Here is a 27,727-nt window from a genome sequence, read left to right on the forward strand (position 1 = left end):
TAGAACGTAAACCTCGACAGTTCCATTGTATCAAGGTGGCCATTTTAAGAACGGGTAGGTGAAGTGGCTGGAGAACCCTTCGGTTTACGACCACGTCTTTTTTCTTTACTGTCTTTAGTTGGAGGAGGTCTATCAACCTCCATGGATCCTGCTCTGTGTCGGGTGGGCAGGTTTTTGTTATTGAAGGGGAATCTAGTGACTGAGGACGCGAACGAATAATTGTGTTGTCTCTTGTGGTGGGAGAAAAGATGTATCAGAAGAAATGCCTGTATTTGAAACTGAAGGACGTGGATCTTGAGGTGTGTTGGAAGGTATGGGAGGGACAGAGATAGGTGTGGTAGTTGATTCATCAACCTTTTTTTAACCACGGAGGTCAAAAGGCTTTTCATTTGTTTTGAAAACGATTCTTTGGAGGCACAGAGATCTGTCTGCACTCCCACTGTAGTTGTGGAATGAAGTGCAGCAGCATATGTCCGAGATGGAGTTGTGGACAGCAATTTCGAGCCTCAGGATAACTAATGTTATGTGTCGTTTTCAAACGCTGCACCTCTTTTTCCTCCAACCATTTTGGGCAAGAATGAAAGTATGAGGGGTGAGAACCATTGCAGTTTACGCAATGTGGGTTCATGTCACAGTCATAGGCATCGTGGTCCTTGCCTCCACAACGAGCACATGTCAGGGAACCACGACAAGATGTCTTTGAGTGGCCGAATCTCTGACATTGGAAACATCGAAGAGGGTTTGGTATGTATGGCCGAACCCTGCAAATGAGATAACCTGCCTTGATAGTGGCAGGTGCACGTGGTGAAGTAAATGTTAAAACGAGGGTATTTGTTGGCAGTGTAATTCCATCTTTGCGAGTGGAGATGCGCCTCACTGCAGAAACTCCTTGAGTGGAGAGACCAGCGAGAATCTCTGACTCGGGAACGTTCTTCAAATCCCTTTCAACAATAACTCCTCGTGAAGAATTCAAGGCAGCATGGGGTGTAACCTCAATAGGTATATCCCCAATTGCCTTTGATTTCAACAGGAGTTCACTGTGTTGGAAATACTAAAATCTCAATAATGTAATTCATTGTATCATATGGAAGTATCTTTGATATTAAAAAATGCTTAGATTATTAATACCGATTAGATCATCAATATATATTTCTTCCAACACTGGTACGGTTGACTCTAGCCCAAGTGGACCAGCCGATTGAAAAAGGCCGCCCGTCTACGAATTTGTAACCCTCAACCACCAGGATCTTCTCCTCCCCACGGGTTCATACAAAAATTTTTTTTTATGATAATAACACACCTATTAATGTTTGTTTTTGAATTCTGCGCAAAACTACTCGAGAGCTATCTGCGCTAGTCTTCTCTGGTTTAGCGTTTAAGGTCCAGAGGGAAGACAGCTAGTCGTCACCATCTATCACCAACTCTTGGGTTACTATTTTACCAATGAATAGTGGGATTGATCATAATGTTATAACGCCCCCACGGCTGAAAGGGCGAGCATGTTTGGCGCGACCCTCAGATTACGAGTCGCACGCCTTGACACGCTTGGCCATGCCGGGGCTAATCATATGGACAAATACTAAATATATTTCTTTTACTATTATTAGCGGTAAAAATCGATTTTTTACTGTTATAGATAGGTTAATAAATTGATTTATTTACGAATTTACTTTGGATACCAAATATTTAACTAAAATAGACGTAAATAAAGAAATTAAATCATATGCTTGAATTATATTTGCTAATTGAACTTTGTTTAAATTTTGTATGGTTTTAAAATAGGTTAAGTATTTCTCATTATTCAAAATTATGTTTATTATTTATATTTTGTTGTATTTCAGTAAATAACTGGTTTAGTAATTTGCTTTATAATATTGTAGCTTATTTCATTAGTATTTATTGAACTAGAAATATAGAGAAATTTGATGGGAGATTTGTGCAACTTATATATATTATTATTTAGACACTATAATTCTAAATAATTTAGTCTTATTTTACATTTGAAATGTTTATATGGCATTTATCTTATTGATTAAAATTTGGGCATAAAAACGTTTACACAGGCACATTAATACATTTTTCCTGTATTTTATGAACATCAGTTTTCCACTTACAAATTTTATATTTATGTGATATTCATTTAAATTAATGAAAGATAATTTATCTTTCATTTTGTTAATCACGTAATAATATTCATACTAAAAACCAACTTGGAGGATAATGTGAAAAATGATTAAGCATTGGAAAATAATTCATGTTTTTCTTTATTAAATATAAAATATCTATTTTATAACACTAATAATTGAATGCTTCGCATAGTTATTTTGAAAATTAATCATAATTCGGTTTCTAGGAGCTATACTAAAATGAAAGTTGTGTGTGTGTTTTCTTATAGCAAAAGCCACATCAAGCTATCTGCTGAGTCCATCGAGGGGAATCGAACCACTGATTTTAGCATTGTAAATCTGGAGACAAATAAAAGCTGAGATATCAGTAAAAGATGTTTAGAATATGGATGTTGTGGGTTTGAACATCCATATCTGTTCCTTTTTTATATATAGAAAACTAAATTTTAAATATATTTATTCTAAGGTTTGGATATGGTGTGCTCAAGCTATTTTTTCTTTTTATGTATATCAGTTGTTAAAATTTTTTACTTATTTAAATATATACATAAACATATACAATTACATTTTTTTATTGCTGGTGCGATGCAATGTGGAAATTTCTATTGCATAATTTGTTATAATATCGTGTTCAGTCATAGATTGTAACTTAAAGAGACCTTTTGTGCCAGACTTCAGTTCTGTACCTTTGTAAATAACTAAATAAAGACAGAACAGATTATATTAATATTCCACTTTCTTTCTGACCAAACTACAATTCTAGTGCGATGTTACAATTCTTGACTAGATATATTAGTAATAACAATGTAAAGTCTTACCGAATCCAGTGTGATGAAGCTGAATGAAACAAAACTTTATATGTTGGACAAAAATTTAGTGCTAGTTCCACAGGGAAGGAAATGGATGAAAACAACCTGTTATCAGCGACAGAAATAACGAATTGCATCCCAACTGTGGCTAGGTTAAGATAACCCAGAGAGTAATACATCTAGAATGTTAAAATCGTTAGATCTTTTATTGACTAGGAAATAGTATATTGGATCAGATTGAATTAAACACAGAAGAAAGAAGGGACAATTTTTACGGAAGAAACAAAGGTTTCAACAGAAATAGATTAAGAGAGTAGCAGAGCTAGATTATTGGTGTTGTTGGGTAGTGTCCCGCTAGTACAGCGGTATGTCTCCCGATTTACAACGCTAAAATCAGGGGTTCGATTCCTCTCGGTGGGCTTAGCAGATAACACTATGTTCCTTTCGTATAAGAAAACATTCTTGTTGTTGGATTATTGAGAAACAGTTAATGTGCTGAAAGTTTTAAAATCAAATTAAGAAGGTAGATAAAAAAAGCTTAGGGGAGCAGCAATATTTTATTAAAGAATATTTAATGCTGCATTGCCTTGTGCAAACAAACGTCTTTCCTTCTTGAATCTTGACCATGTTGTAATGTCATTCGTTGTTAAAGTCTGCTATGATTAGGTAGAATTTCATGGTATTAAGAACACATTAGCTACAATAAGGTAGAGAAATAATGTAGGTGATACGTGTCATAAGGTGGGGAAGAATATAAATGAGAGCTGCTGCTATCCGCGTGCCTGAGCTTAGAATAACTGGATGTCCTCTCATTCATTTACGTGTCTGTGCATTTTGTTAGACTACTAAGAGAAGTGAGAGTGAAAATGAAATAAATAATGTGTAATTAGCTTGTATGTATATATATATATTGTTTGACAAGAACATTATAATTGGATTTTGCACATGAACAGACTATGTAGAAATGTGGGGTCAGAAACTTTCGAAGGTTATTTTCAATAAAAGACTAACACTGAAATTTTACGTCTAAGAAGTTTCTGACTCTGATTAATACCATAAAATGAACTGTTGCTTACCTATAACTGTATGAAATTAATTTGGAGAAGGCTCCATGTGGAGAACATTTTTTTTGATAAAATGACAGTCTGTCAAAAGAAGTTTGAGAAAGACGTTGGAAACTGGTGATATGATGCATAAGGAATTTATTGTACTTATTGGTGAAGGGGAATTGGATTTGAAGTTGAAAGAAGGTTACGCTTCCAACTACATGAAAATGGAAATTATCCGATTTTAGACATAAGAGTAGAATCATTGAAGTTAAATAGGTGATTTTCTTTACCTTCGTACAATGTTGAATCGTTTGTAAACGAGTAGAAAACAAATATTTTATTTAATTAGAAGAGTTACATCATTTTTCAAATGGGGGATGGAGTTACGATACAAAATAACAGTCTACCGTCCACAATATGTTGTGAGATTCACGAACTTATTTATAGGGGAACCATAACAGTATCGGATTAGGACTTCTCAAATGCTTTGAGACATCTTCTTGACAACTGGCCCGGCATAGCCAGTAGCCCAATAGTTGGCAGTGGGTGGTAATGTCGAGCTGCCTTCCGTTTAGTCTTACACTGCTAAGTTAGGGATGGCCAGCATAGATAGCCCTCGTGTAGCTTTGCGCGAAATTAAAAAACAAACAAACAAACAAATCTTCAGAATTATTTCCTCTGCAGTTAAATGGTGAAAATGTTCACAACAAATATTTAGATTCCGAATGTAGCTTATAATGGACAGAAGCAGGAGGTGATGTAATGGATTGTGGTTGAATTAACTGGATTGGCGAAATTATGAATATTACATTTTATAAAATAGTGAACGGTATTTTTTATTAAACAGGACCCGTCATGACCAAGCGTGTTAAGGCGTTCGACTCGTAATCCAAGGGTCGCGGGTTCGAATCCAGATCGCACCAAACATGCTTACCCTTTCAGCCGTGGATGCGTTATAATGCGACGGTCAATCCCACTAGTCGTTGGTAAAAGAGTAGCCCAAGAGTTGGCGGTGGGTGGATGACTAGTTGCCTTTCCTCTAGTCTTACACTGCTAAATTAGGGACAGCTAGCGCAGATAGCCCTCGAGTAGCTTTATGCGAAATTTAAAAACAAACATTCTTTATTAAACATACACTGATCAACGGAGGCCTTGTGGTTAAGGTGCTCGACTCGAATTTTGAGCTTATGAGTCGGGGAGTTACCTTCCCTCCAGTCTATCATTACTAAATTAGGGACGGATAGCGTAGGAAGCCGTCGTGTAGTTCTGCACAAAGTTAAAACCAAACTGATCAAGAATTATTTTGAGAGTCATTAGTTCGTAATTAATACTATTGAATTTACGTAAGCTATGAAAATTTAGTGTAATTGTAATAGGTGATAAAGTGTGAATACAATGTTTTGTTTTGTTAATTAATAGCGTGTTTGTTTATGAAATGAGTTTTCCCTTGGAAATATCAGAAGGGTAGGTAAATTTTTAATATAGTTAATTTCGGCCACAGAGAGAAAAGGTTTCCATATGCTTCACCAAATGTATTTTTGTAGTTATTTATATATTGTTAGTACACGAATTCTTGTATTTGTCACTTCACCATTAATACACTTTTCTGGTATTCCGTGATAATAGAAAATTTAGGATAACGAATTGGCAATTTTTCCTCGCCACTTCATTTTATGCCCAATTTCCTTAGCAAATAGGCAGTCAAGGGCACTTCATAACTGTATTCCAAGCAGGAAAATGACGTAGTTAGCAGGGAGCAAAAATTGCCTCTTGCAGATAAGCAAGGTTAGTGTGATGGGAGTTTTACGATTGGTACTTCAAACCGGCCGAGGAAGAAAAACTATTGGAAACTGTTTTGGATGAGAAACTGAAGAGAGGAGTAACTTTTCAAAGCTTCAATTTTCTCGTGGAGTTTAATGTGGAGAGAGTATGGGAAGATCTATAACAACTCTACCGTTACGGATAAGACTTTTAAAACGCAAGCACATCATAAACGTTTCAAATATTTACATCACGACTTTCCACTCGTCATTAATTTATATCTTTAAACTGCCCGTGTTAGAGAAATGTTACTTCGGAACTCCAGTGAAACAACATTACACAAGATGTGAACCAAATGAGTTGTTGTTGCTTTTCAATAGATTAATGAATATTGTGTTTTAATTTTTCTAACAATTAATGAATTAAAAACGTAACCAGTACAGGTTGGTGGTTAGAAGATGCATGTTTTATTTACCACAGGCCAGGTGGAGCAGTTATAAAGTGAAGGTCAATCACACTATTCGTTGGCAAAAGAGTAACCCAAGAGTTGGCGATGGTTGGTGATGTCTAACTGCCTTCCTTCTATTCTTATATTAAGGATGGTTTACTTATTTCACTAAGTCTCCTAAATGCCCCCAATGGCACAGCAGGATATCTGCGGACTCACACTGCTAGAAACCGGGTTTTGATCCTTCGGTGGGCAGAGCACAGACATCCCATTGCGTAGCTTGGTTTATTCCAAAGAAACAAGCAAGTCTCATTAAACAAAATACTTATGATTCGTGTCTTATTTTTAAAACAGTAATCAATAATTTTATTCGATCCTTGTCTTTATTAAATCCTTATAAGAAAAATCATATTTTTTGCTGTAAGTTTTAATAGGTGGTCGTATACATTTAACGAAACTTAATTTTCAAGTTTATTTTCTCAAGTGATTCTATTCATTAGTTCATGTTATTACAAAACCGCAACAATCATTAATTCTTTAATTTTTCAAAAAAAAAAAAAACAGAAAGAAGGAAGAAAAAGAACAATTAACATATTTTTGTGAAAAAACTAAATTATAATAAAACCAGTTTTAAACTTCATACTCATTTTGATTTCACAATTATGAGTTATTGATCTTACGTTTTTAGTTGAGTTACTGTAACTGGAGTAAAGATTGATCTGAGGTTACTTGTCATACAAAGTAAGGTTTATCGCTAGCAGATGAATAGTACAATTACAGTTTCTGTGAGTAGTTTATCGGAAATATTTATTGATATTTACAAGAAAAAAGTGAAAACCAAGTTGTTGATTTTATTTCAATACACATTATTCGTATTGAATATTTTGGTTGCATGACCTATGAAAAGCACAAAAATTGCACACATTGTTATACAACGCGAAAACAGTAAAACCTACGACCATCTAAAAACTTGTGATGTACTGGTCTTACAATACGTCACGATAATAACAATTCAAAAGATGTTACACACCACCGAATGAACAACGAAAAAAAACTTTTTCTCATTGCTTGGCTGTGGTGTATGATCTCGAAAGTATTTTATACGCTATATTTACAGGCACAAGAATGTGAGAAAACAGTATTGATTTTTAAATTTGACCGGAACGTTATGTGAATATGAGCTTTACGTGTAACATTAAGATTTAAATATAGTCCTAGCACTTAGGCCTAGCTGTTCATACCTTTGAAACATCAACCACTATGTGTAAAATTGAACCACTAAATATAATAACGTAGATTTTGTAAAAGAAGCTGAATCACAGAAAATACCTTTGAAGCTTAGTTTCCGATGTGTTTTTGTTTTTGAATTTCGCGTAAAGCTATTCGAAGGCTATCTGCGCTAGCCGTCCCTAATTTAGCAGTGTAAGATTAGAAAGAAAGCAGCTAGTCATCACCACCCACCGCCAATTCTTGGGCTACTCTTTTACCAGCGAATAGTGGGATTGACCGTCACATTATAACGCCCCCACGGCTGAAAAGGCGAGCATGTTTGGTGTGACAGAGATTCGAACTCGCGACCCTCAGAATACAATTCGAACGCCTTAACCCACCTGGCCATGCCGGGCCGTTTTCGATGTGAACCAGTGAACCAATTAACTAATGTGTTGGTGTAAATGTTCAGTGTTGTTGTTTTAACAGATTATTTTAAATTAATTTATCATCATTATTAATTATTAGTTTTAATTTGATACTAAAGATGATAACTGTTAAACGGTATATTTGGTAGCGCGAGAAAGTATAGTTGTAAAAACATACGTTAATCAAGCTTCAAAGCAAACTTTTAACCGTAGTCTTAAAAGAAAGTCAGTTAAACAAATATATATATTATCTTCTGATTTTATTCTTCCTGTATGGAAGTTTAACCTGTTGACTGCCAAGTATTTCAGCTGCTACAATACAACTCTAATGCTTCTTCATTTTGTAACTTTTCTCGTGACGCCATTTTGGATCGAAAGTGAAACAATTCGTAAGTAGCTCAAATGAATTATGGTGCTGACATCTAGCATTGAAGTTAGGAATTATTGAGAACGAATTAACTCGTCCGTGGCACTGTGTTACCGATTGGCTTGGACGAATTATCTCGTCTACGGCACTGAACAGGTTAAAGAACCTCTTTAAACAGTTAAATCTATTTTACACATAAATTATAAATTGAGACAACAGTAATAAAAACTGAAGTATATGTAGTGTTTTGTAATAAGGTTTTTTTTCTAGTTAAAAACAAAATTACACAATGGGCTATCTGTGCTCTGCCGACTAAGGGTATTGAAACTCGGTTTGTAAGTCCGCAAACATGCTGTTGTGTCGCTCGGAGGCGTTGTAATGTGGGAGAAAATAAAATGAAAATATGAAAGAAAATGTACAATTTAAAAGATTATTTACTATGTATGATAACAGTAACTGTTCACCTAATTGTCTTTTTAATATTCATAAATTTATTCTGTATAAATCGAATACAAAACAAAAGAAATAAATTTTACTTTCAAATGCTAGTTAACTAGTTTTTACTACCTCTCACTTGAGATCTCGAGGTTAAATATTAATTTTAATATAATATTACATACGTACAAGCATATGCAAAATATATCAATATCTTTAAAATATATTGATTTATTTGCCCCAATTAAATATCGTTTAAACTCCAAATGAAAACGAATTAATGAGATATGAACGTCTGTAGATTACACTGTTAAAAAAACACAAAAATTTTACTCGGAATTCAATAAGTTGATGTTAATCTATAATGAAATGTTTTTAAATCGACTTGGCATAGCAGATGGTTAGGGTGCTAGACTCGTAACCTAAGGATCGTGGCTTCGAATCCTCGTCACACCACACACACACGCCCTTTCAGCCGTGGGGGCTTTATAATGTGACGGTGAGTCCCACTATTCGCTGGTAAAATAAAGCCTAAGGATTGGCGGTGGGTGGTGATAACTAGTTGCTTTCTCTCTAGTTTTACACTGCTAAATTAGGGACGACTAGCACAGATAGCTCTAGTGTAGCTTTGCTTAAAATTCGAAAACAAGCTAACATTTCTTTAAATAATAGAAAAAAAAACTGCTTGTTTGTTGCTAAGTGTTGTCTCTACTTACTTTTCCTAAGCCAAGAGTCGCTCTCTTGCTGGTCATTCTGATCAGTCCTGGTGGAAGAGGTGGTGGAGACAGCTTCACAAGATCACCGAAGTTCGTATGGTAAAAAGACGATCTTCCTGGCACTTGATGTTTTTTCTTCTTTCTCGTTGTTTGTAAGTTAAGTCTTTGAGCTGCCCTAAAAACAATTAGTGAATCTTAAAACGATAACATGTACATGCTGAACTGTCGCTGAAGAAAGAATTTTATGAAACTTATATTCAGTTATTGCGTACATGACCTTATTAGAGCAGAATATTAATTTTATGAAACTTTTATTGAATTATTGGCGTACGTAACCTTATTATAGCAGAATATGATATTTCTAATATTTTAGTGCCAAATCACTATTGTAGAGTATCTAGGAATATTGAAGATTTAGACAAATATCCATAACAGTGATCTGTGATTTATAGTTTCTACTCAAATAATAGTTATAAAACCCATCTTTAAAATAAAACCTTGTTGTAAATATGTTCTATTATATGTCTGTATATGCGTGTATTAACATCCATCATTCAGGGTTGGCTGGCAAGATTACTATAATTCTTTGGTATGGTAACCCATAAACCCCTCGACGTTGCAACAACTAGTTTGTTTTAGAATTTTTGCCTGAGAATGAGAATAAAAATAACCCTAAATAGGGCACATTTTTCTTTTCTGTAGACTTCTGGCTTTGAAGTTAAAGACACAAATACTTTGTATTTTAAAGATGGTTGGTAAGGGTATTAAAACTTTAATTAAAATAAAGTAGAGAACAAAGTTTCGACCTTCTTAGGTCATCTTCAGGTTAATAAAGAGAGCTTGCATCGGACACAAATACTTTAACTATTAACTTAATCATTTATTGCTTTCCACAAAGCAAGATGTGCAACTAGCGCCTAATGAGCTCGTTAATGATTTAATAACAAATGAACGAAGGAAGGGAAACATTACTTAAAATCGTCCTTTATACAGTCCTTGTTTACTTAACTACTATTAACAGACATAATATACGTTATTAAATTGCTTCCATAGATATTTTATATATTTGTGTTTTCTGGAAGTAATTTCATACAAACAAGAATAACTCAGTTAGATGGTATTAGGAAAACATATTAAGGTGACCAAAATTGACATTTTGAGATAGTATAAAAATACATGAGGGATCAAAATGAACATTAGGATAAAAGAAGAACACTAGAAAAACAATGTTTCATAAGTATTAGACAGTACATATATAGAGAATTCAAGACAGTCTACATTAGGATAAAAGGAGAACACTAGAAAAACAATGTTTTATAAGTATTAGACAGTGCATATATAAAGAATTCAAGTATACTTATCAGCAGTGAGCTAAAAATAAGAAAAACAATATTGACTACAATGGAAAATTGATATGCTATAAACTAAAAGTGAAGATGTGCTTTAAAAGTCAAAGATGTAGGGTTTTCCAAAATTCTGATAAAATGTAAATGAATGATATTTTTTCTTAAATATTAGAACTGATACGGTTGGAAAGATAAAGTTTTTTTTTTAACCAGGAAATTCAAGCTGTGCATTACATCACTATCATTTAAATAGGTTTCAGTCAATTGCATAACTTGTGTAATTTAGTAGCATAGATTATTGAATATTAAGGTTTAACGGCACGACAATATCGATATTGTGTGACCTGAAAGTTGCATTACTCTCTATTATCAAAGAACGGCATCAGTAAAAACAGCCACAAAAAGATAATAGATCACGTGAGAGCAGTGTTTTTTCTGTTTTTTTTTCATTCGCGCAAAGCTACACGAGGGCTATCTGCGCTAGCAGTCCCTAATTTAGCTGTATAAAACTAGAGAGAAGGCAGCTAGTCATCACCACCCACTGCCGACTTTTGGGATACTTTTTTATCGACGAATAGTAGGATTGATCACCACATTATAACGCCCCTACGGTTGAAAGAGCGAACAAGTTTGGTGCTACAGGGATTCAAACCCACGACCTTTGAATTATGAGTTGAGTGCCTTAACCACCTGGTCGAAAAAGTTAATATTAAATGTAAATTACGTGTTTATTAAATAATCATTTTAATATAAAATTAATATAATTAATATCGATTCATTTAGTTTTAACTTTCATTTAACTGCGTAGATTAGCTTATCATTTGTTTGGTGTTCTGTGTTAAACCAATAGGGCCAAGACAAGGTTTACTGAAGATGGAGGTTCGCAGTATTTAATCAGAATGCTATTTAGTGGAAAATGGAATAATTCAAGGAAGCATCAGATTTGATAAATAATAGATCTAGGTTTAGTCATACAATATTCAAACTGACAAAAAAAACACACACACAACAGAAATCAAAGCAGGGAAAATATTTATAACAGTTAACTATTAAGAAGACTAAGCCGAATTATTAACTTGTAATTTTCAACATACAAACACTATTGACAAAGGGCCCGGCATGTTCAAGCGTGTTAAGGCGTTCGACTCGTAATCCGAGGGTCGCGGGTTCGAATCCCGGTCGCACCAAACATGCTTGCCCTTTCAGCCGTGAGGTCGTTATAATGTGACGGTCAATCCCACTATTTGTTGGTAAAAGAGTAGCCCAAGAGTTGGCGGTGGGTGGAGATGACTAGATACTTTCCCTTTAGTCTTACACTGCTCAATTAGGGACGGCTAGCACAGATAGCCCTCAAGTAGCTTTGTGCGAAATTCCAAAAACAAACAAAAAAACATTATATTAAAAAAAAAGATGGCGGTAAACATATGATGTGTCTGCATGTCACATTGTCAGAATAAGTCTTACTTTCCTAGTTTAAATATAGTCTATTATCAACATTATGCCCTCTTTTACCTCATTCAATTACATTTTTTGCGGGTCTGAATAACGCTGCTCTACTTTCCCACAGAAAAGTCGGGTCAAATATGTCACAAAGGTTAACAGACCAACGGAAAGAGAAATACATTCCATATTAGCAATAAATAAAAAGTAGGCACACCAAATAATACATCAGTTTCGAGTTCAATTAAATCTACATGTATGTAAATAATATTTCTTGACGTAAAACACCACAATATTTTACTGCCTGTATAAATTCCTATCTACCGAGTTGAATAATTACATATATAATAATGCATCGTTTTTGGGGTTTGAAATATTTATATTGAAAAAAAATTCTAACAGTGAACGTTAAGAAATTTCCAGCTACATTCTTTTTCTTGCATAATTCTAGTTTCATTATCTGCTCGTATATTTAACAAAGTAACATTTTGAAGACATGACTTTTGATTTTATAAGTTTCTTATACCACTTATATTTTGTGATATTACTGTATTTTGTGATGTTACTGTATTTGGACAAACACTCGCTTCATCTATATTTTAACTTAAAAAATGAAGTGTGTATATGAACATAAACAAATACAGAGAAACATGTTCTTGTTGTAGTGAATTTATTATCTGTGTTAGTAACGTATTATACAGGTATACTTTCCTTTTTCATTTCTAAACTTTCCCACAAATTTATACAGATGTAGAAATACCTGCCCAATCCTTCCTATTCTTTACTTATGGGATGACCAACTGATGTGAGTGATGTGATGCACATCAGGATAGTCGACGTTATTCGTTCAAAAATACCGTTGTTCGTTTTTCCTGCCTTATTCAGGTTGTCTCATCATCTGACATAGATCTTTTTTTCTGTTCAGAGGAATTTTATCCATTTCTATCCTATACAGTATAATTCATATACTCTGGCCATTAGTTTCCTTTAAATGAAGAACGAGGCACTTCCTAAATAAGGTATTACTGGGGCCACTTTCTAAATCCATATCATTAATGACCTCAGAGAACTACAGTTTGGTAGATACGTTTCCTATGCTAGCTTTGACGTCTAGTGTTTATTCACCGATGTACCAATTAATGAAAACATAGATTTATATTGAAATTTAAACTATAGAATACTGGAGTTTTTTTTCAAAAATATGTTAAACCTTGTCAAAGTACAACCTCATATATTTTTCAACAGAACAACTTGGTGGGAGGAAGAACCCATATTTAGCTAATTTAACTTTCATAAACGGTCAAGGATTATAGTACTGTTAAACAGCATATAAACTTGTACATTACCTCAGGTATAATACCTTTGAGTAACAGAGTCAGCTTGTATTGTAATCTAGCCTTTACCAAAGTCATTACTTACTTTAATAGCTATGTATCATTTGTAATATATAAACCGATGAACAGAATATATCCGTAAATTAAACTCTGTTGTGTGTTTTAAGATATCAGACAAAATACTTCTTTCGTTCAAAGATCAAATCAACTGTTTGCATAACCCGTGTATCCGTATATGAATGATACGAGCAAGAAGAGTACATACTATTGACAACTAGAAAAACTAATCAACGAACATCTTAGTTTGAGATGTGTAAACACTAAATCATTGTATCGACAACACATGGACCAACCATCACTTCTAGATCCTCTCCAGAGCACAGAATAACAGAGATCTTTCTAATTAAAAAAATATCACGATAAAACTAAAAAAATCAAGCAATGAATAACCGAAAACAAGCGTTTCCAGTTAAACCGAAACTAGTAATTCTGTGACAGTGATTTTAAATTTTAATTTTGTTTCTAGAAAAGATGCCACGCAAAAAGAGTTATTTAAGCTATTAGCTATTGGTTGTGCTTTAATATTTTTTATTGTCTTTATTTTATTAATAAGTTTTGGTTTGTTTTGAATTTCGCGCAAAGCTATACGAGGGCTATCTGCACTAGCCGTCCCTAATTTTGCAGTATAAGACAAGAGAGAAGGCAGCTAGTCAACACCACCTATTGGCAACTCTTGGACTACTCTTTTTACTCTTTTGACTGAACGTCACATTATAACGTTCCACGGCTGAAAGGGCGAACATATTTGGTGTGACGGGGATACAAACCTGCGACCCTCGTATTACGAGCCGAGTGCCTTAACCACCAAGCCATGCCGGGCCTTATTAATACGTAATTTAAGATATATATTCTCCATTATTTCAAGTTACTCCCGCGCTTTTGTTAACTGTTAAAATTTAAACCAAAACGAAATACGAGATTTTGCTAAAGACTTGACAGATAAGATCTTTCGATATCATTTCAACTTAAAGTATTTAAAATACTGAAGTAACAACCGAATGAAATATGATAAAAACTTAAATAATAGAACATAATGTGTTTGTCTCTGTGAGCTGTATTTAGACAAACTTAGGCAGCTTTGTACCTCAAAAAACATCTTGGTATTGAATAAAGTGGTATTAGAAAACAAAATGATTAACTTCTTAAAACTATAAATTAGTTAAACTAAACAGTAAATTTAACTTGGTGTAATCATAAAATCATTAAAGTTTGTAACAACAAACTCTCGTTCCATTTATCTTTAGTCAAAATAATGACTACGTTTGAGAACATTTCTAAATTAAGTAACATCGTGAGATGTCCAATAAGTTCGCGAACCCTTATACAAATCAACAAAAAGAAGATATAATTATATGGATTAAAGAAAATTTTAGTGGCTCAGCCGCAAGTCTAAAGGCTTGAAACTTGGTGGTCGCAACATAATTTTCTGTGTAGTTTTATACCTAACTACAAACTAACGAATGAAGAAAGTAGAATTTATAAGTTAAACAATATGAAATGTCTTTCATCCGTAGCATTTTGCTGCTGTAAATCAAGGGCAATTAATACAAAATTTAAAAAAAAAAGTCCATACAAATTTTGCAACTGATGAATAATAAGAAATATATATAGGAAATTCATAGAGTTTGTAATTTAGAAATGAGAAAGGCAAACACAACTTTCCTTTCTGAAAGAAAAAAATAGAGGAACGAACTGTATCTAACTGCTCGGTATGCATCACAATAAGTTAACTGTTGTGTATTTGAAGAGCTGTAGGAATGCAATATGCGCAACGTGAGCTAAGGACGAAAGCAACGCTTGATCTTTTATCATTAATTGAGTCACTTTTACTCTGTTACTGACCAGGGAACTCTTGTATTTCCAAATCCTTTTATTTATGTTTTGGTATTAGTGATATATAAACATGTATTAACAAATGTACTTGTCATTAATCGTTAGTGTCAGGCCTATTACACTTCTTAACGCTGCATTCTGGTTCTTTAACATTTACAAAACTTAGAAGAGTGTATAATAATAGTATTCCAGCTAATTATGTTCACGATATCCAAGTAATTAGCCCCCCTTCATGGCCAAGTGTGTTATGGCGTTCGTCTCGTAATCCGAGGGTCGCGGGTTCGAATCACGGTCGCACCAAACATGTTCGCCCTTTCAACCGTGGGGGCGTTATAATGTTACGGTCAATCCCACTACTCGTTGGTAAAAGAGTAGCCCAAGAGTTGGCGGTGGGTGGTGATGATTAGCTGCCTTCCATCTAAACTTACACTGCTTAATTACGGACGACTAGCACAGATAGCTCTCGAGTAGCTTTGCGCGAAATTCAAAGAAAAACAACAACCAAGTAATTAATTATCATTATGTTTCACCGTCTCAAAAAGGGTATTCACACCATAATAATCATTAATTCATTTTTAAATAAAAAAACTCATGTTTTAGATTGTACATGTTTTGTGACGTAGGAGTTAAAAGAACAGTCTAACTTAGGGTAAGATTTTCCTTTACGTTTTGATCGTGACTGAAAGAAGCCTGTTAGGTCCACACACACTTAGTCATGGTTCAAATAAACTTACGTTTTATTTGGTTTAGGAGGGCGCATTTTTAGTTTTCCTGAAGCACATATTGTTTCAAACAAATATAAAAGTGTTTTTCTGTTTTGAATCATAATTCTTATAATCAAGAAATGTATGGTGCTTGTAGTAAGATACGAATCAAATTTTTAAAAAAAGAACATGGAAAAGGACAAAATAAAAACAAAAAGTATCACACAGCCAAATTTTGAGCAAAAACTGTCACACAGCCAAATTGTGAACAAAAACTGTCACACAGCCAAATTCTTAACAATAAACTGTCACACAGTCAAATTCTGAACAATAAACTGTCACACAGCCAAATTCTGAACAAAAACTATCACACAGTCAAATTCTGAACAATAAACTGTCACATAGCCAAATTCTGAGCAAAAACTGTCACACAGCCAAATTCTGAACAAAAACTGTCACACAGTCAAATTCTGAACAATAAACTGTCACACAGCCAAATTCTGAACAAAAACTGTCACACAGTCAAATTCTGAACAATAAACTGTCACACAGCCATATTCTGAACAATAAACTGTCACACAGTCAAATTCTGAACAATAAACTGTCACACAGCCAAATTCTGAATAATTAACATTTCCATCGAAATCAAAATTTACAGAAATCCTAAATGCTATTTGTGAAATTTTGTTATGCTTTTAACTATACTTAACGGAGTATAATAACCTTTATAACTGTGATCATGTGCTCAGTTTTCTTTAAGATATATACTTTATGACGACATTAGTTTGCAAAGCAAAAATATGTACAATGGAGGTAATGTCCATTAAGCGTATATCAATGTTTGGTTGAAATGTCCTGAATAATTGCTCAAACTTCCAGTTATACATATAAGAACCTGACAACGCTGTAGTATAACCGTTAGTAGCTTATAGAATTACATTCAATATGTCACAGCCTTTTCATTCAACACTGTTGATAACACTCCTACTTCATTGCTTTTGTGTAGAAAGCTTATAAGTCTAAGAAACGTCTAGTAATTTCTGATTTTACAGTTTTCATGTTAATAACGCCTCTTGCAGTAGAATGAAAATAAGTTTTAAGATACTGATATGTGCAACCTGACAAGATAGGTTGAAACCAATCACAAGCCGTGATATATCAAATACATTTATGTAATGAGTTTCGTACTGCAATCGTAAACAGTAAGTCGCTTTGAAAACATTTACAGAATATTCAGAGAAAATGGCAGAATCGCTAACTTCATCTAATATCCCAGTAAGATCTCCTTACAGTCAAATAATATGAATGTTTTAACTTAAATTAATTATAAATCATTATCATTGTCCTCAAAAGTTACTTTTATATAATTAATAACTGATGAAACATACCATAAAATGAAAAAAGTTTAAAATCGCAGAACAAAAGGTAAAACAGAATTAGAGATAAGTCTTTGGACAAGCTTGGTCAGATATATATACTTAGTTAAAACAGGATTAGAGATAAATCTTTGGAAAAACTTGGTCAGATATATATACTTAATTAAAACAGGATTAGAGATAAGTCTTTGGAAAAGCTTGGCCAGATATATATACTTAGTTAAAACAGGATTAGAGATAAGGCTTTGGAAAAGCTTGGCCAAATATATATACTTAGTTAAAACAGGATTCGAGATAAGTCTTTGGAAAAACTTGTCCATATATATATAAAATAATTTTAAAAATAATCTAGAGAAAAAAATTCGACTTCAATAGTGATAATTATTCAGTACAATTCATCTACATAATTCAGGAAACAAAGAGGTTAACGAAAGTTTATTTCTCTCTTTCTAGCTTATTCGACACTCGATATTAACGTACATATCAGATTTCAACCCCATATTTACCTAAATAACTCAATGATATTTTGGAAGAGCGAAACCATTGTTACTTGCTCAGTATATTCACTAACTCTGATGACATTAGAAAAAAATAGATAATTATTTGCTATAACAGAGAAAAAAATAGTTAAGATATTTTTGTTTGGCGTTAAACACAAAGCATCACAACGAACTATGTGTGTTCTGCCCACCATAGGTATCGAAACCCAATTTACAGCGTTGTAAGTCCGAAGACATGCCGCTGTGCTGCTGGAAGGTATATAGTTAATACAACTTTAAGTTCAGCTTACGAATCCCTTACTAAGGAAATAATATAAACATTTGAATAATTTGTTTTTGAAATTCAACGTGTACGAACTTCAAAGTATTTAATTAGAAATCAAATTTAACAGCAATCTATTGGGAATAGAGCACTTGGTCGCTCATATAAAATTGTAATTAGCTGTATATATATATATATCGCTATATATAAGATAATCGAAAATGTTATTTTAACTTTAGCCAACAAAAGATAACCTCAAGGGTTATCTTTTATGTAAATATTTAAGATGATCGCTTAATAGGAGAACATGAATCGAATATAAGAGATCAAGAGCTATTGCCACTGTTAAAAATTAAACCTGCACTTGCTGAAATTCGGTTTACAAATTAAATATAATATAAAAAAAATTAGAATAAAATACCATTTACAGAAGTATTAATTTCATACTTTAATAGAAGCAGGAAGATATATGAAACTTAAAAGGAATTTTATGAAATCACATTGAATTGTTATAGCGCTTAAACTGATTACAAAACATATAAAATAGGTTGCTATAAATCTAATGAAAAAAATTAGAAATCAGCGAAAAATAACAATGTTCTCCCACCCCAAAAAACAACAAGAAATGTGTACACAATAAAAAAAAAACATGGGGTCAATTAATTAACACAGTTTATATTTCTTTGAAACTTCTATTATTTTTCTTTTATCGATCTACTAGCGACGAATGCTCACGTTGTTGTTTACGCTGTTTATAAGAGAAAAATCAAAGTTTGACGAAACGGGAAATGTGATACAAATTTTAACATAAGAGATATCAATCTTTTGGAAAAACAGATGATAAACACTAGAAAAATAAATTTTCGGATAAAAGCCTGTAAGCAGTCAAATATTATTATTACTATTCGAATAGGATGAGTAAGCCATGCAGCATTCGGAATAGTGACTGAATAATTTAGCTTTGACACATATTTTTGTTCACTAATGAGATGTTTTAGAATAAAAGTTACATTCCGGATGTTTTCAGACATTGCGCACGCATGATGCCATGACAGGTACACGAGTACCACAAACGGTACCCAAGAAAAACAAAACAAAACCTATAACATCGAGTTTAAACAAATAAAATCAAAGAAAGTTCAGAAATCAAAATTTAACATTAAAATAATTACAAGTTTCAACTTTTGTTTGTTTTGTTCTTGAATTTTGCGCAAAACTACTAGAGGGCTATCTGCGTTAACCGTCACTAATTTAGCAGTGTAAGACTAGGGGAAGGCGGCTAATCTTCACCACCCACCGCCAACTCTTGGGCTACTCTTTTATCAACGAATAATGAGATTGACCGTCACATTATAATGCCCTCATGGCTGAAAGGGCGAGCATGTTTGGTGCGACGGGGATTCAAAAGCGCGACCCTCGGATTACGAGTCGAACGCCTTAACCCACCTGGCCATGTCGGGATACGCATGATAAAAAGCTTCAAATTTATACAAGGTACTAAATTAGAAATCAATTCAATGTGCATCAATAAAAGTAATTCAATCATAAATCATACTAGCTTGTACAAGTATTCGTATCACCCCTTGGAATGAGGATAATACAATTTCTGTAGAGCATGATAAGGAAACAACAATGGAATAATTAACCTCGTATTGTACATTAGGACATATAGGTAACAAATCTGTATTATTGCTTAATATATATACAACTGCTTCCAGATAACAAATTATATAAACCATTATTTTATTGGTTTCTCAAATGAACAATACCACTTCTATGTAACGTGCTCATTTATAACTTACCAAAATGTATTTCACAAATACATATTGTTTGTGCAATATCGAAAATTTCAAGTAAGAAATTAAAGGAAAAAATTCCCACCACATTTTTATAATGCATGTAATAGATTGTTAATTACACCATGTAAGAAAATTTTTACTTTTTCTTGTTCCTGGGCAGAAAGTGTTATTTCCCAATTGCTTATGCCTAAAGTAAATGGAAATGACCTATTTTTCTCTTCAAACTTTGATTTTGTGACCTGGATAATGAAATTTTCAAATTCACCCATTTTCCAGAACATTCCAGGTAGATTCAGTGCTGAGTAGCTGATAGAGAATTTTTTAGAATGTTGTAGAACTTGCTAGAATTTTCAAGAATGAAAGTGTGCAAGTCGCTATTCAGAAGAAGCGTCACCGACATTTTTCAAGCTTCTGCACTCGTCAGATTGGCTCTGGTTTTGCCACAATGTATCCGGTCTGTGGAATTGCCTGTAACCAGAACAAGTGGCGCATCTTCACTGATAGCTCATCCAAAAGCCTCAAAGCTGTGCTGTTCCATAACGGGAATAAGTATCTGTCTATTACCTTGGCCCATTCGGTGTACCTCAAGGAGGAATACAACAGTGTCAAGACCTTGCTAGAAGCCTTAAAGTATGATGAGTATGGCTGGGAGGTTATCGGAGACTTCAAAATGGTGGAATTCTGATGGGTTTTCAAGGAGGCTTTACCAAGTTTACCTGTTATCTTTACCTTTTGGACAGCAAGGACACCGCAGCGCACTACAACAGGAAGCATTAGCCACAACGGACTGAGTTCTCTGTGGGGAGGCACAATGTCAAGTGTGAGCCACTAGCGGACCTCTAGAAGGTGTCATTCCCACAATTGCACATAAAATTGGGTCTTATGAAAGAATTTGTCACAGCCCTTGATAAGGAGTCTGCAGCCTTCAAATACCTTTGAGACTTCTTCCCTAAGCTGTCTGAGGCAAAGGTCAAAGCTAGTGTCTTTGTTGGACCACAAATAAAGAAGATCCTGGAGTGCATAGAAATCCCCAAGAAGCTCAGTAAGAAGGAAAAGAAGATTGGGGCAGCTTTATCGCAGTAATTCGGGACTTCTTGGGCAATCACAAGGCCAAAAATCATGTGTAACTGGTTGAAGCTCTGGTGAAGAACTACGGCAAAATGGGCTGCAAAATGTCCCTGAAAGTCCATATCCTTGACGCTCATCTTGATGAATTCAAGGAGAATATGGAAGCATACTCAGAGGAGTAAGCTTTCACCAAGATACACTGCTGGCCAAAATCTTAAGGCCAATGAACATAAAGAAAAAATATGCATTTTGCGTTGTTAGACTCAACCACTTATTTGAGTAGAGCTTCGAAAGATGATAATAAAAAAGGGAAAAAAAAAACGTTTTAGCATTTAATAGGAAAAATATGAACACTATGAAATTAGCCTAAATACGAGCTGGTCAAAAGTTTAATACAATACCCAAATAGAAGTCCTAAACAGGGTATAAAATGCCCAAAAAGAGGTCTCAGTAGTGAGTTGCACGGCTCTCATTGCGAATAACTGCAAATATTTGCTTTAGCATGGTCGATATAAGCGTTTGCAGAGGGCTGGCTGGAATGTCAAGTGGTGAAGATGGCTTCAAGAAGATCATGCACTGTTTGGAATTGACGTCCATTTCTATAGACTTCCCTTGCTTTCCACCCCCAAACATTTTAAATAGGGTTCAGTTCGGGCAAACACGCTGGATGGTCCAAAAGAATCACGTTATTCGCCATGAAAAAGTCCTTTGTCCTGTTGGCATTGTGGAGTGCAACATTGTCCTGCTGAAGAATCTAGTCACTTCCACACAAGGGAGGGCCTTCAGTCAATAAGGATGCTCTCTCCAACATGGCGATGTAGCCAGCTGCTGTTTGACGATCCTGTATAACTTGAAGCTCCAATGCTCCACGGAAGGAGAAAGTACCCCAGATCATGATGGAACCTCCTCCATTGGTCGTGTAGAAAATGTCTCCGGTGGGATATCCTTATTGTGCCAGTAAGCCATCTGGACCATCCAGGTTAAATTTTTTTCTCATCAGAGAACAAAACCTTCGTCCAATTTTCTATGCCCCATGTTTGGTGCTTTTCAGCAAAGTTTAACCGAGCTATTTCGTGGTGTGGAAAGAGGTGTGGTCTTTGAATACGTTTACGGTTTTTAAAACCTTTCTCTCTTAGATGCCGTCTTATTGTTCTTGAGTTGCATTCTATGTCAGTAAGGGCTTTAATCTCGTTCGACAATCGGCTGGTATCTTGCCGGACAACCCGTTGAATCCTCCTGCTCAACATCGGCGAAATTTTCTTGGGCTGACCACTTGAAATTATTGTTCCGTGTCGTCTTTTACGAAATTTGCAACAGCAGTTTTACTACGCCCAATCTCACCAACGATGGCACGTTGAGGAAGACCTTGCTTTTGCAGCTCGACAATTCTGTCACGTTCAAACTCTGTCAAGTTTTTAGCCTTTGCCATGTTTTTACCCAATGTAACACAGGAGATGTCAATGGGAGATGTTGACAACACTAATGCTTGAACACAAATGACTAAATTTCGTTACGTGTTTACCGATTAACGCTTCGTTTCTGTATGGTCTTAAACTTTTGACCAGGTAGTATGTAGGCTAATTTCATAGTGTTTACATATTCCATATTAAATGCTAAAAATGGTTTTTATTTTTATTTTCCCTTCTCTTATTTTCATCCTTCGAAGTTCTACTCAAATAAGTGGTTGAGTCTAACAATGCAAAATGCATATTTTTTTCTTTTTGTTCATTGGCCTTAAGATTTTGGCCAGCAGTGTATACTGGACTTTGAACGCCGCTACCAAGGAGCGTATAACAAAAAATATGATGGGAGACTGTATTTGGGGGCTGATATGTTAAAGTGATTTACATTACAGTGGTAAATTTCGAAAAACTACTCACTTCTAAGGATTTTTGTTCATATTTGTATAACTGTAGTATAAATACATGTAAATCTTGACTCATATATTGTTTTATTCAGACCTTATGTAAATGAAAATGTGCAAATTTGCCCGTTTTTACATAAAAAATAGGTTAATTTCTAAATTTCATTATCCAGGTCACAAAAGCACTATGTGTTACGTAGTGTTATTATATAAAGTGAATGTTCTGTGTCGGTCTTCTTACATCTGGTTTATAAGAAATTTCTATTTCAACAACATCACGATTGTTCAGAAAAATATTTACCGTAATTTACTTAAAGATGTTTTTTAGTTAGCTATAAAACGGAAAAAGTTTAATGAGCTGATGTATTGTTATTTAGAATATCATTATTCGATAACATTTATATTTTTGTAAGCATTTACAGTTTTAAAATAGTAAAAACATTATATCAAAACGATTTTTCAACAACAAAATACTCTGAAAAAATTCACCATTTAAGATGCACATAACATTTAATTGACCAATAATTGTTACTAGCAGTAAGTAGAATGTGATAGAATGGCTAAAATAATTTCATCAAAGGAAACGTTAACTAAACTATGAAGCTTTTAGTATGAATATCGAAAATATTGTAAACAAATGACATATACTACAACGAAAAGAAAATGTTTTCTGAGATTTTATAATCACCTTCGTAACAATTACATTAACAATGAGGCAGGAACTCATAACTCGTATCTGTATTTTAAAAGAATAATTGTTTCTTTTTATGGAACAAAGATAAAATTTAGGAGGCTTACTTATATAACGTTTAAAATTTGATTATCTTAAAATAAACCATTTTTAAAGCTAAAACACGAAATAACTTGCGTATTGACATTTTCACGGCTTTATTTCTTTAATTACAATTAACGTCTCAAGCCAGAACTAAAAAGCATGCATGATTGTACTCACACAAGATGAACAATGATGATGTCATTCTGTTAGGTTCTTGGACTAGAATAGAATTTCTGTCATGAGTGTCTCTAAGTTATCACGTGACAGCTGTCTGGAAAGAATCAACCAATCTGTTTGTGTCAACTTCTTAAGCTTGTCGACTACTTTTGCATGGCTTGATATTGGTGAGAGGAAGAAGTTATTTCTTACGAAGCTTGTTTTCGTAAGTTTAGCTTACTTGATTTACTTCGGTGCACAGACATATTTTAGTATGTTGATCTATTACACAGTAAGCTTGTGATATAAAACCCACAGTAAAATAGATACTAAATTTCTGCTCAATATGATTTGAATAGTTATCAATTTTTAATAAATAATTATATTCATCCTAGTGTTTTATATTTCTTGTGATGCACCTAGGATTTCAAGAATGTAATAAGTATTTTTGAATAGAAAATAAAAGTATAGCTTCAAGGGCTGATACTTACTTGGCTATACGCCCAGTGACACAATGGTATGCTTGCGGACTTCTACCACTAGAAACTGGGTTTCAATACCCTTTGTGGTCAGAACACAAATAACCAATTGTGCAGCTTTGCGCTTAACTAGAAACAAACAAACTTGGTCATTCTTCTGCATCATCACTTTTTTGGGATGATGGCCATATCCAAGTGGATATATTGTAACGAGGCTTTAATAAGTGTGTATGAACTGAAGGCTAACCCACCTTGAAAATGTGTAATGGAAATGTCAGCTGACCTAGGCAATATAGGATAGTTGGATACCACACTATTGCTTTTAGCATACGTCAAATAGTGGAATAGATACAATTTTTGCCATATGTATGGTAACGAAGTCTCAGTTTCTTACCTGATCGAATAATTAGACCAGTTAATTTTTATACGTGAAATGGTCAGTTATAATGAGATCTCAGAACTTCCATCGTTTTGATTATTAAGGAATAAATATTTATGTTTTTTATCACGTGAGAATATCAGTCTTCATTCGTTTGTTATTGAATTGAACGAGATCTAGTTATTAGTGTCGTAGTCTATGGACCCAAGGGTCCATGGTTCGTCTCTCACTGTCGCCAAAAATCAACAATTGAAGTTGTTGGTACATTAAAAAAATGATTATCAAATCTTACTGTCTGAATATGGAAACCCAAAAGAACCAATGAAAGCTATGACTAGCTGTCTTATCTCTAGTTTGCCAATAGAAAATTAGGGATAGCTTGCATGGGTAGCTTTCGAATGTAACTCTGCATGAATATCTAAACCAAACCAAACATTTGATGTTAATTTAACTTATTCTTTATAAAACATTTCTGTTTCTTGATACTTATTCGTTAGACACCAGTGAATCTACATATTACACTAACAACATTACATCAATGTATTTGGTGAAAAACACTGCAAAACAGTTTTATGTTTGGAGAGTTTGGAAGTAATATTTTTTTTACTCTTTTAGACTGTATTAAAAATCCACAGTGTTTCATATAGATTTAAATGTTAACACTTTACTGGTAAAACCAAATTTTACTAATTATTTATCGTTAATTATTGCTAGATATTTCTGCGGTATAAAATGTATAATAACATGTTGAAAGAGCTATGATTCTTTTTTAGAAACATCCAACAATGTAAGCAAAGCAGTATTCTCCGGAACGTTATAATGCAATTAAGTATTCACTATATGGAGTGAACCAACTCTGAACAAGGCCTAGCACACTCGCAGCGCTACAGTTGAGACAGTAATTTCCAAAGTGATCTTCAGTCTGTCAAACACATGATCAAAAATACATAGAAAGCTCTGAGTAGCGCCACACAATACTTTTTATAGTTTTTCTTTGTAATTTTGAAGTTATAGGTATCACGAGAGTCGCGATTTTCCATTAAAGAGTGAGACGAGTGTCTTGTGGGCTGCAAACGTCCATAAAATCTAGCGACGTACTTTTTATAGCGTAATAGGTGAACTCGTTTGCAGTCTTCAGTTGATGTCCAAGTTGGTGAGCTTAACCCTAGACGTGTAATTTTGTTTCACAATACGTTTAAAATTTCGTATGACTGATAAATGATTTACTTTGGGTAATATTTCTCATGTGCTTAGCTTCTATTTTTCAAAACATTACGATTTATATTTTGGTATCTTTAAATCGATAGTATCAGTGTGCAAATTCAGTACAGTGGGTTGGTATGTGTTGTACCAAATGTTTCGGTAACATAGTTGACAACAATGCATATAGCTGACATACTTAACTTTAGCCTTTTTAACAACACATAATTAAAATTAAATACTTTGCGAAACTCTTTTTCAATAACAAGTGGGTCTTCAGATAATAAGATGACTATTATAATCATTTGAAAAGAGATTCTTGAAACGAAATAATCAATTTTAGATCCAAATTAACGTGCTCAATTTACCATTATTTTGATGTAGTATTAAAGGAGATTCTACTTCCATACAATTGTATTAATAGTTCAAATAGTGGAAAATGCCGAGGAAATTCGACACATTTTTTGTTTTTATTTAAGTAGAAACATATATTTTATTAATAACAATAAAGTTTCACATATGCTATGGTACAATGATTTATGTTACTTGCCTACTTACAAAGGTTATTCTGTGATGATTGAAACGGCTTTCCAGAGATTTTGATGAATACCGAGCAGAGACAACAATAAAAACGTATACACATATTTTTAGGTTTAACAACTACATTAACTCTTCAAACTATTTAGTGAATAGGTATAGTAAGAGTGAAATGATTGATAATTCGGTATACTTGTTCCTATACCAATCTCAGCTATAAGAATACGATAAATAATAAATAAATAATGCTAGGAAGAACTTTAAAATCTTAACTACCAAAAGAAGTCTCATAAGAATTGACTTTGATTCAGCTTATGTCACATTAACTTTCACTTTCGACACAAAAACTCGTAATCTTAGTTACATGTCGTATTAAAAATAATGTTTACACATTTTACTAGATCCAAACTAGTGTTTGTGTTTTTAACTTTTCTTCTTTAGCGAGTGAGTATTAATGCTAATTATCATATTTTTATGATACGTAGGTTTAAAATATTAAATATACTAAATAATTTCAAGAGCTCTAAGTATTACGAAGTCGTTGGTTCTCACTGTTGTAATTTTCTGATTACCTTCAATATAACTGTGTTTTGTAATGCACGCAAAGCCGAATAAATCAGCATTTGTTTTAATAATTAATTATAAATGTAGTAAAATAATGAATCACGTATTAATGAAGACTTGGTGAAAAAGTTTACTACAAGGTTAAAACTGTATCAGAGCGAAATAAGAGATTGGTAGTTACGTACATTGTTTTGTTACAGGATTCCAAAGTCTTATGATTATTGTGTTGTTACAGGATTGTAAAAATCTCGTAATTATTGCTTTGTTGCGGGATTGTAAAGTCTCTTGTTTATTGTCTTGTTACAGGATTGTAAAAATCTCATAATTATTGTTTTGTTGCGGGATTGTAAAGTCTTATGATTATTGTTTTGTTACAGGATTCCAAAGTCTTATGATTATTGTTTTGTTACAGGATTCCAAAGTCTCATGATTATACACAGAACTGTAATGGTTTTGTTGTCTTGAAATTTTTACATGTTCTACAGCAATCCCTGTATTCTGAATCCGAAAATGATATCTATTTTTATCCATAACGTACAGATTTTTCAAAAAAATGCATATACAACACATAAATGAAATACCACAATACGTAATATTGAGACTAAAGGACGTAGATTTAAAAAACAAAATCAGGATGAATTAGGATATATATTCGTTTGACATCAATGTCCTTCATGTTTCTTTAGTTTGTATTTTTGTTAAC

At 33.7% G+C, this 27,727-nt stretch overlaps 1 protein-coding gene across 1 annotated transcript in view; it reads right to left on the reverse strand.

Moving 5' to 3' along the window:
- LOC143229593 (uncharacterized) overlaps positions 1 to 27,727 on the reverse strand; it is a 95,062-nt gene that overhangs the window by 42,898 nt on the left and 24,437 nt on the right. Inside the window, exon 2 of the mRNA XM_076462153.1 lies at positions 9,349 to 9,523. Within this exon, the coding sequence (XP_076318268.1) occupies positions 9,349 to 9,523 (175 nt within the window). The remainder of the gene's footprint in view (positions 1 to 9,348; positions 9,524 to 27,727) is intronic.

Source organism: Tachypleus tridentatus, chromosome 10 (assembly GCF_004210375.1).
Source record: "Tachypleus tridentatus isolate NWPU-2018 chromosome 10, ASM421037v1, whole genome shotgun sequence".
Taxonomy (NCBI): domain Eukaryota; kingdom Metazoa; phylum Arthropoda; class Merostomata; order Xiphosura; family Limulidae; genus Tachypleus; species Tachypleus tridentatus.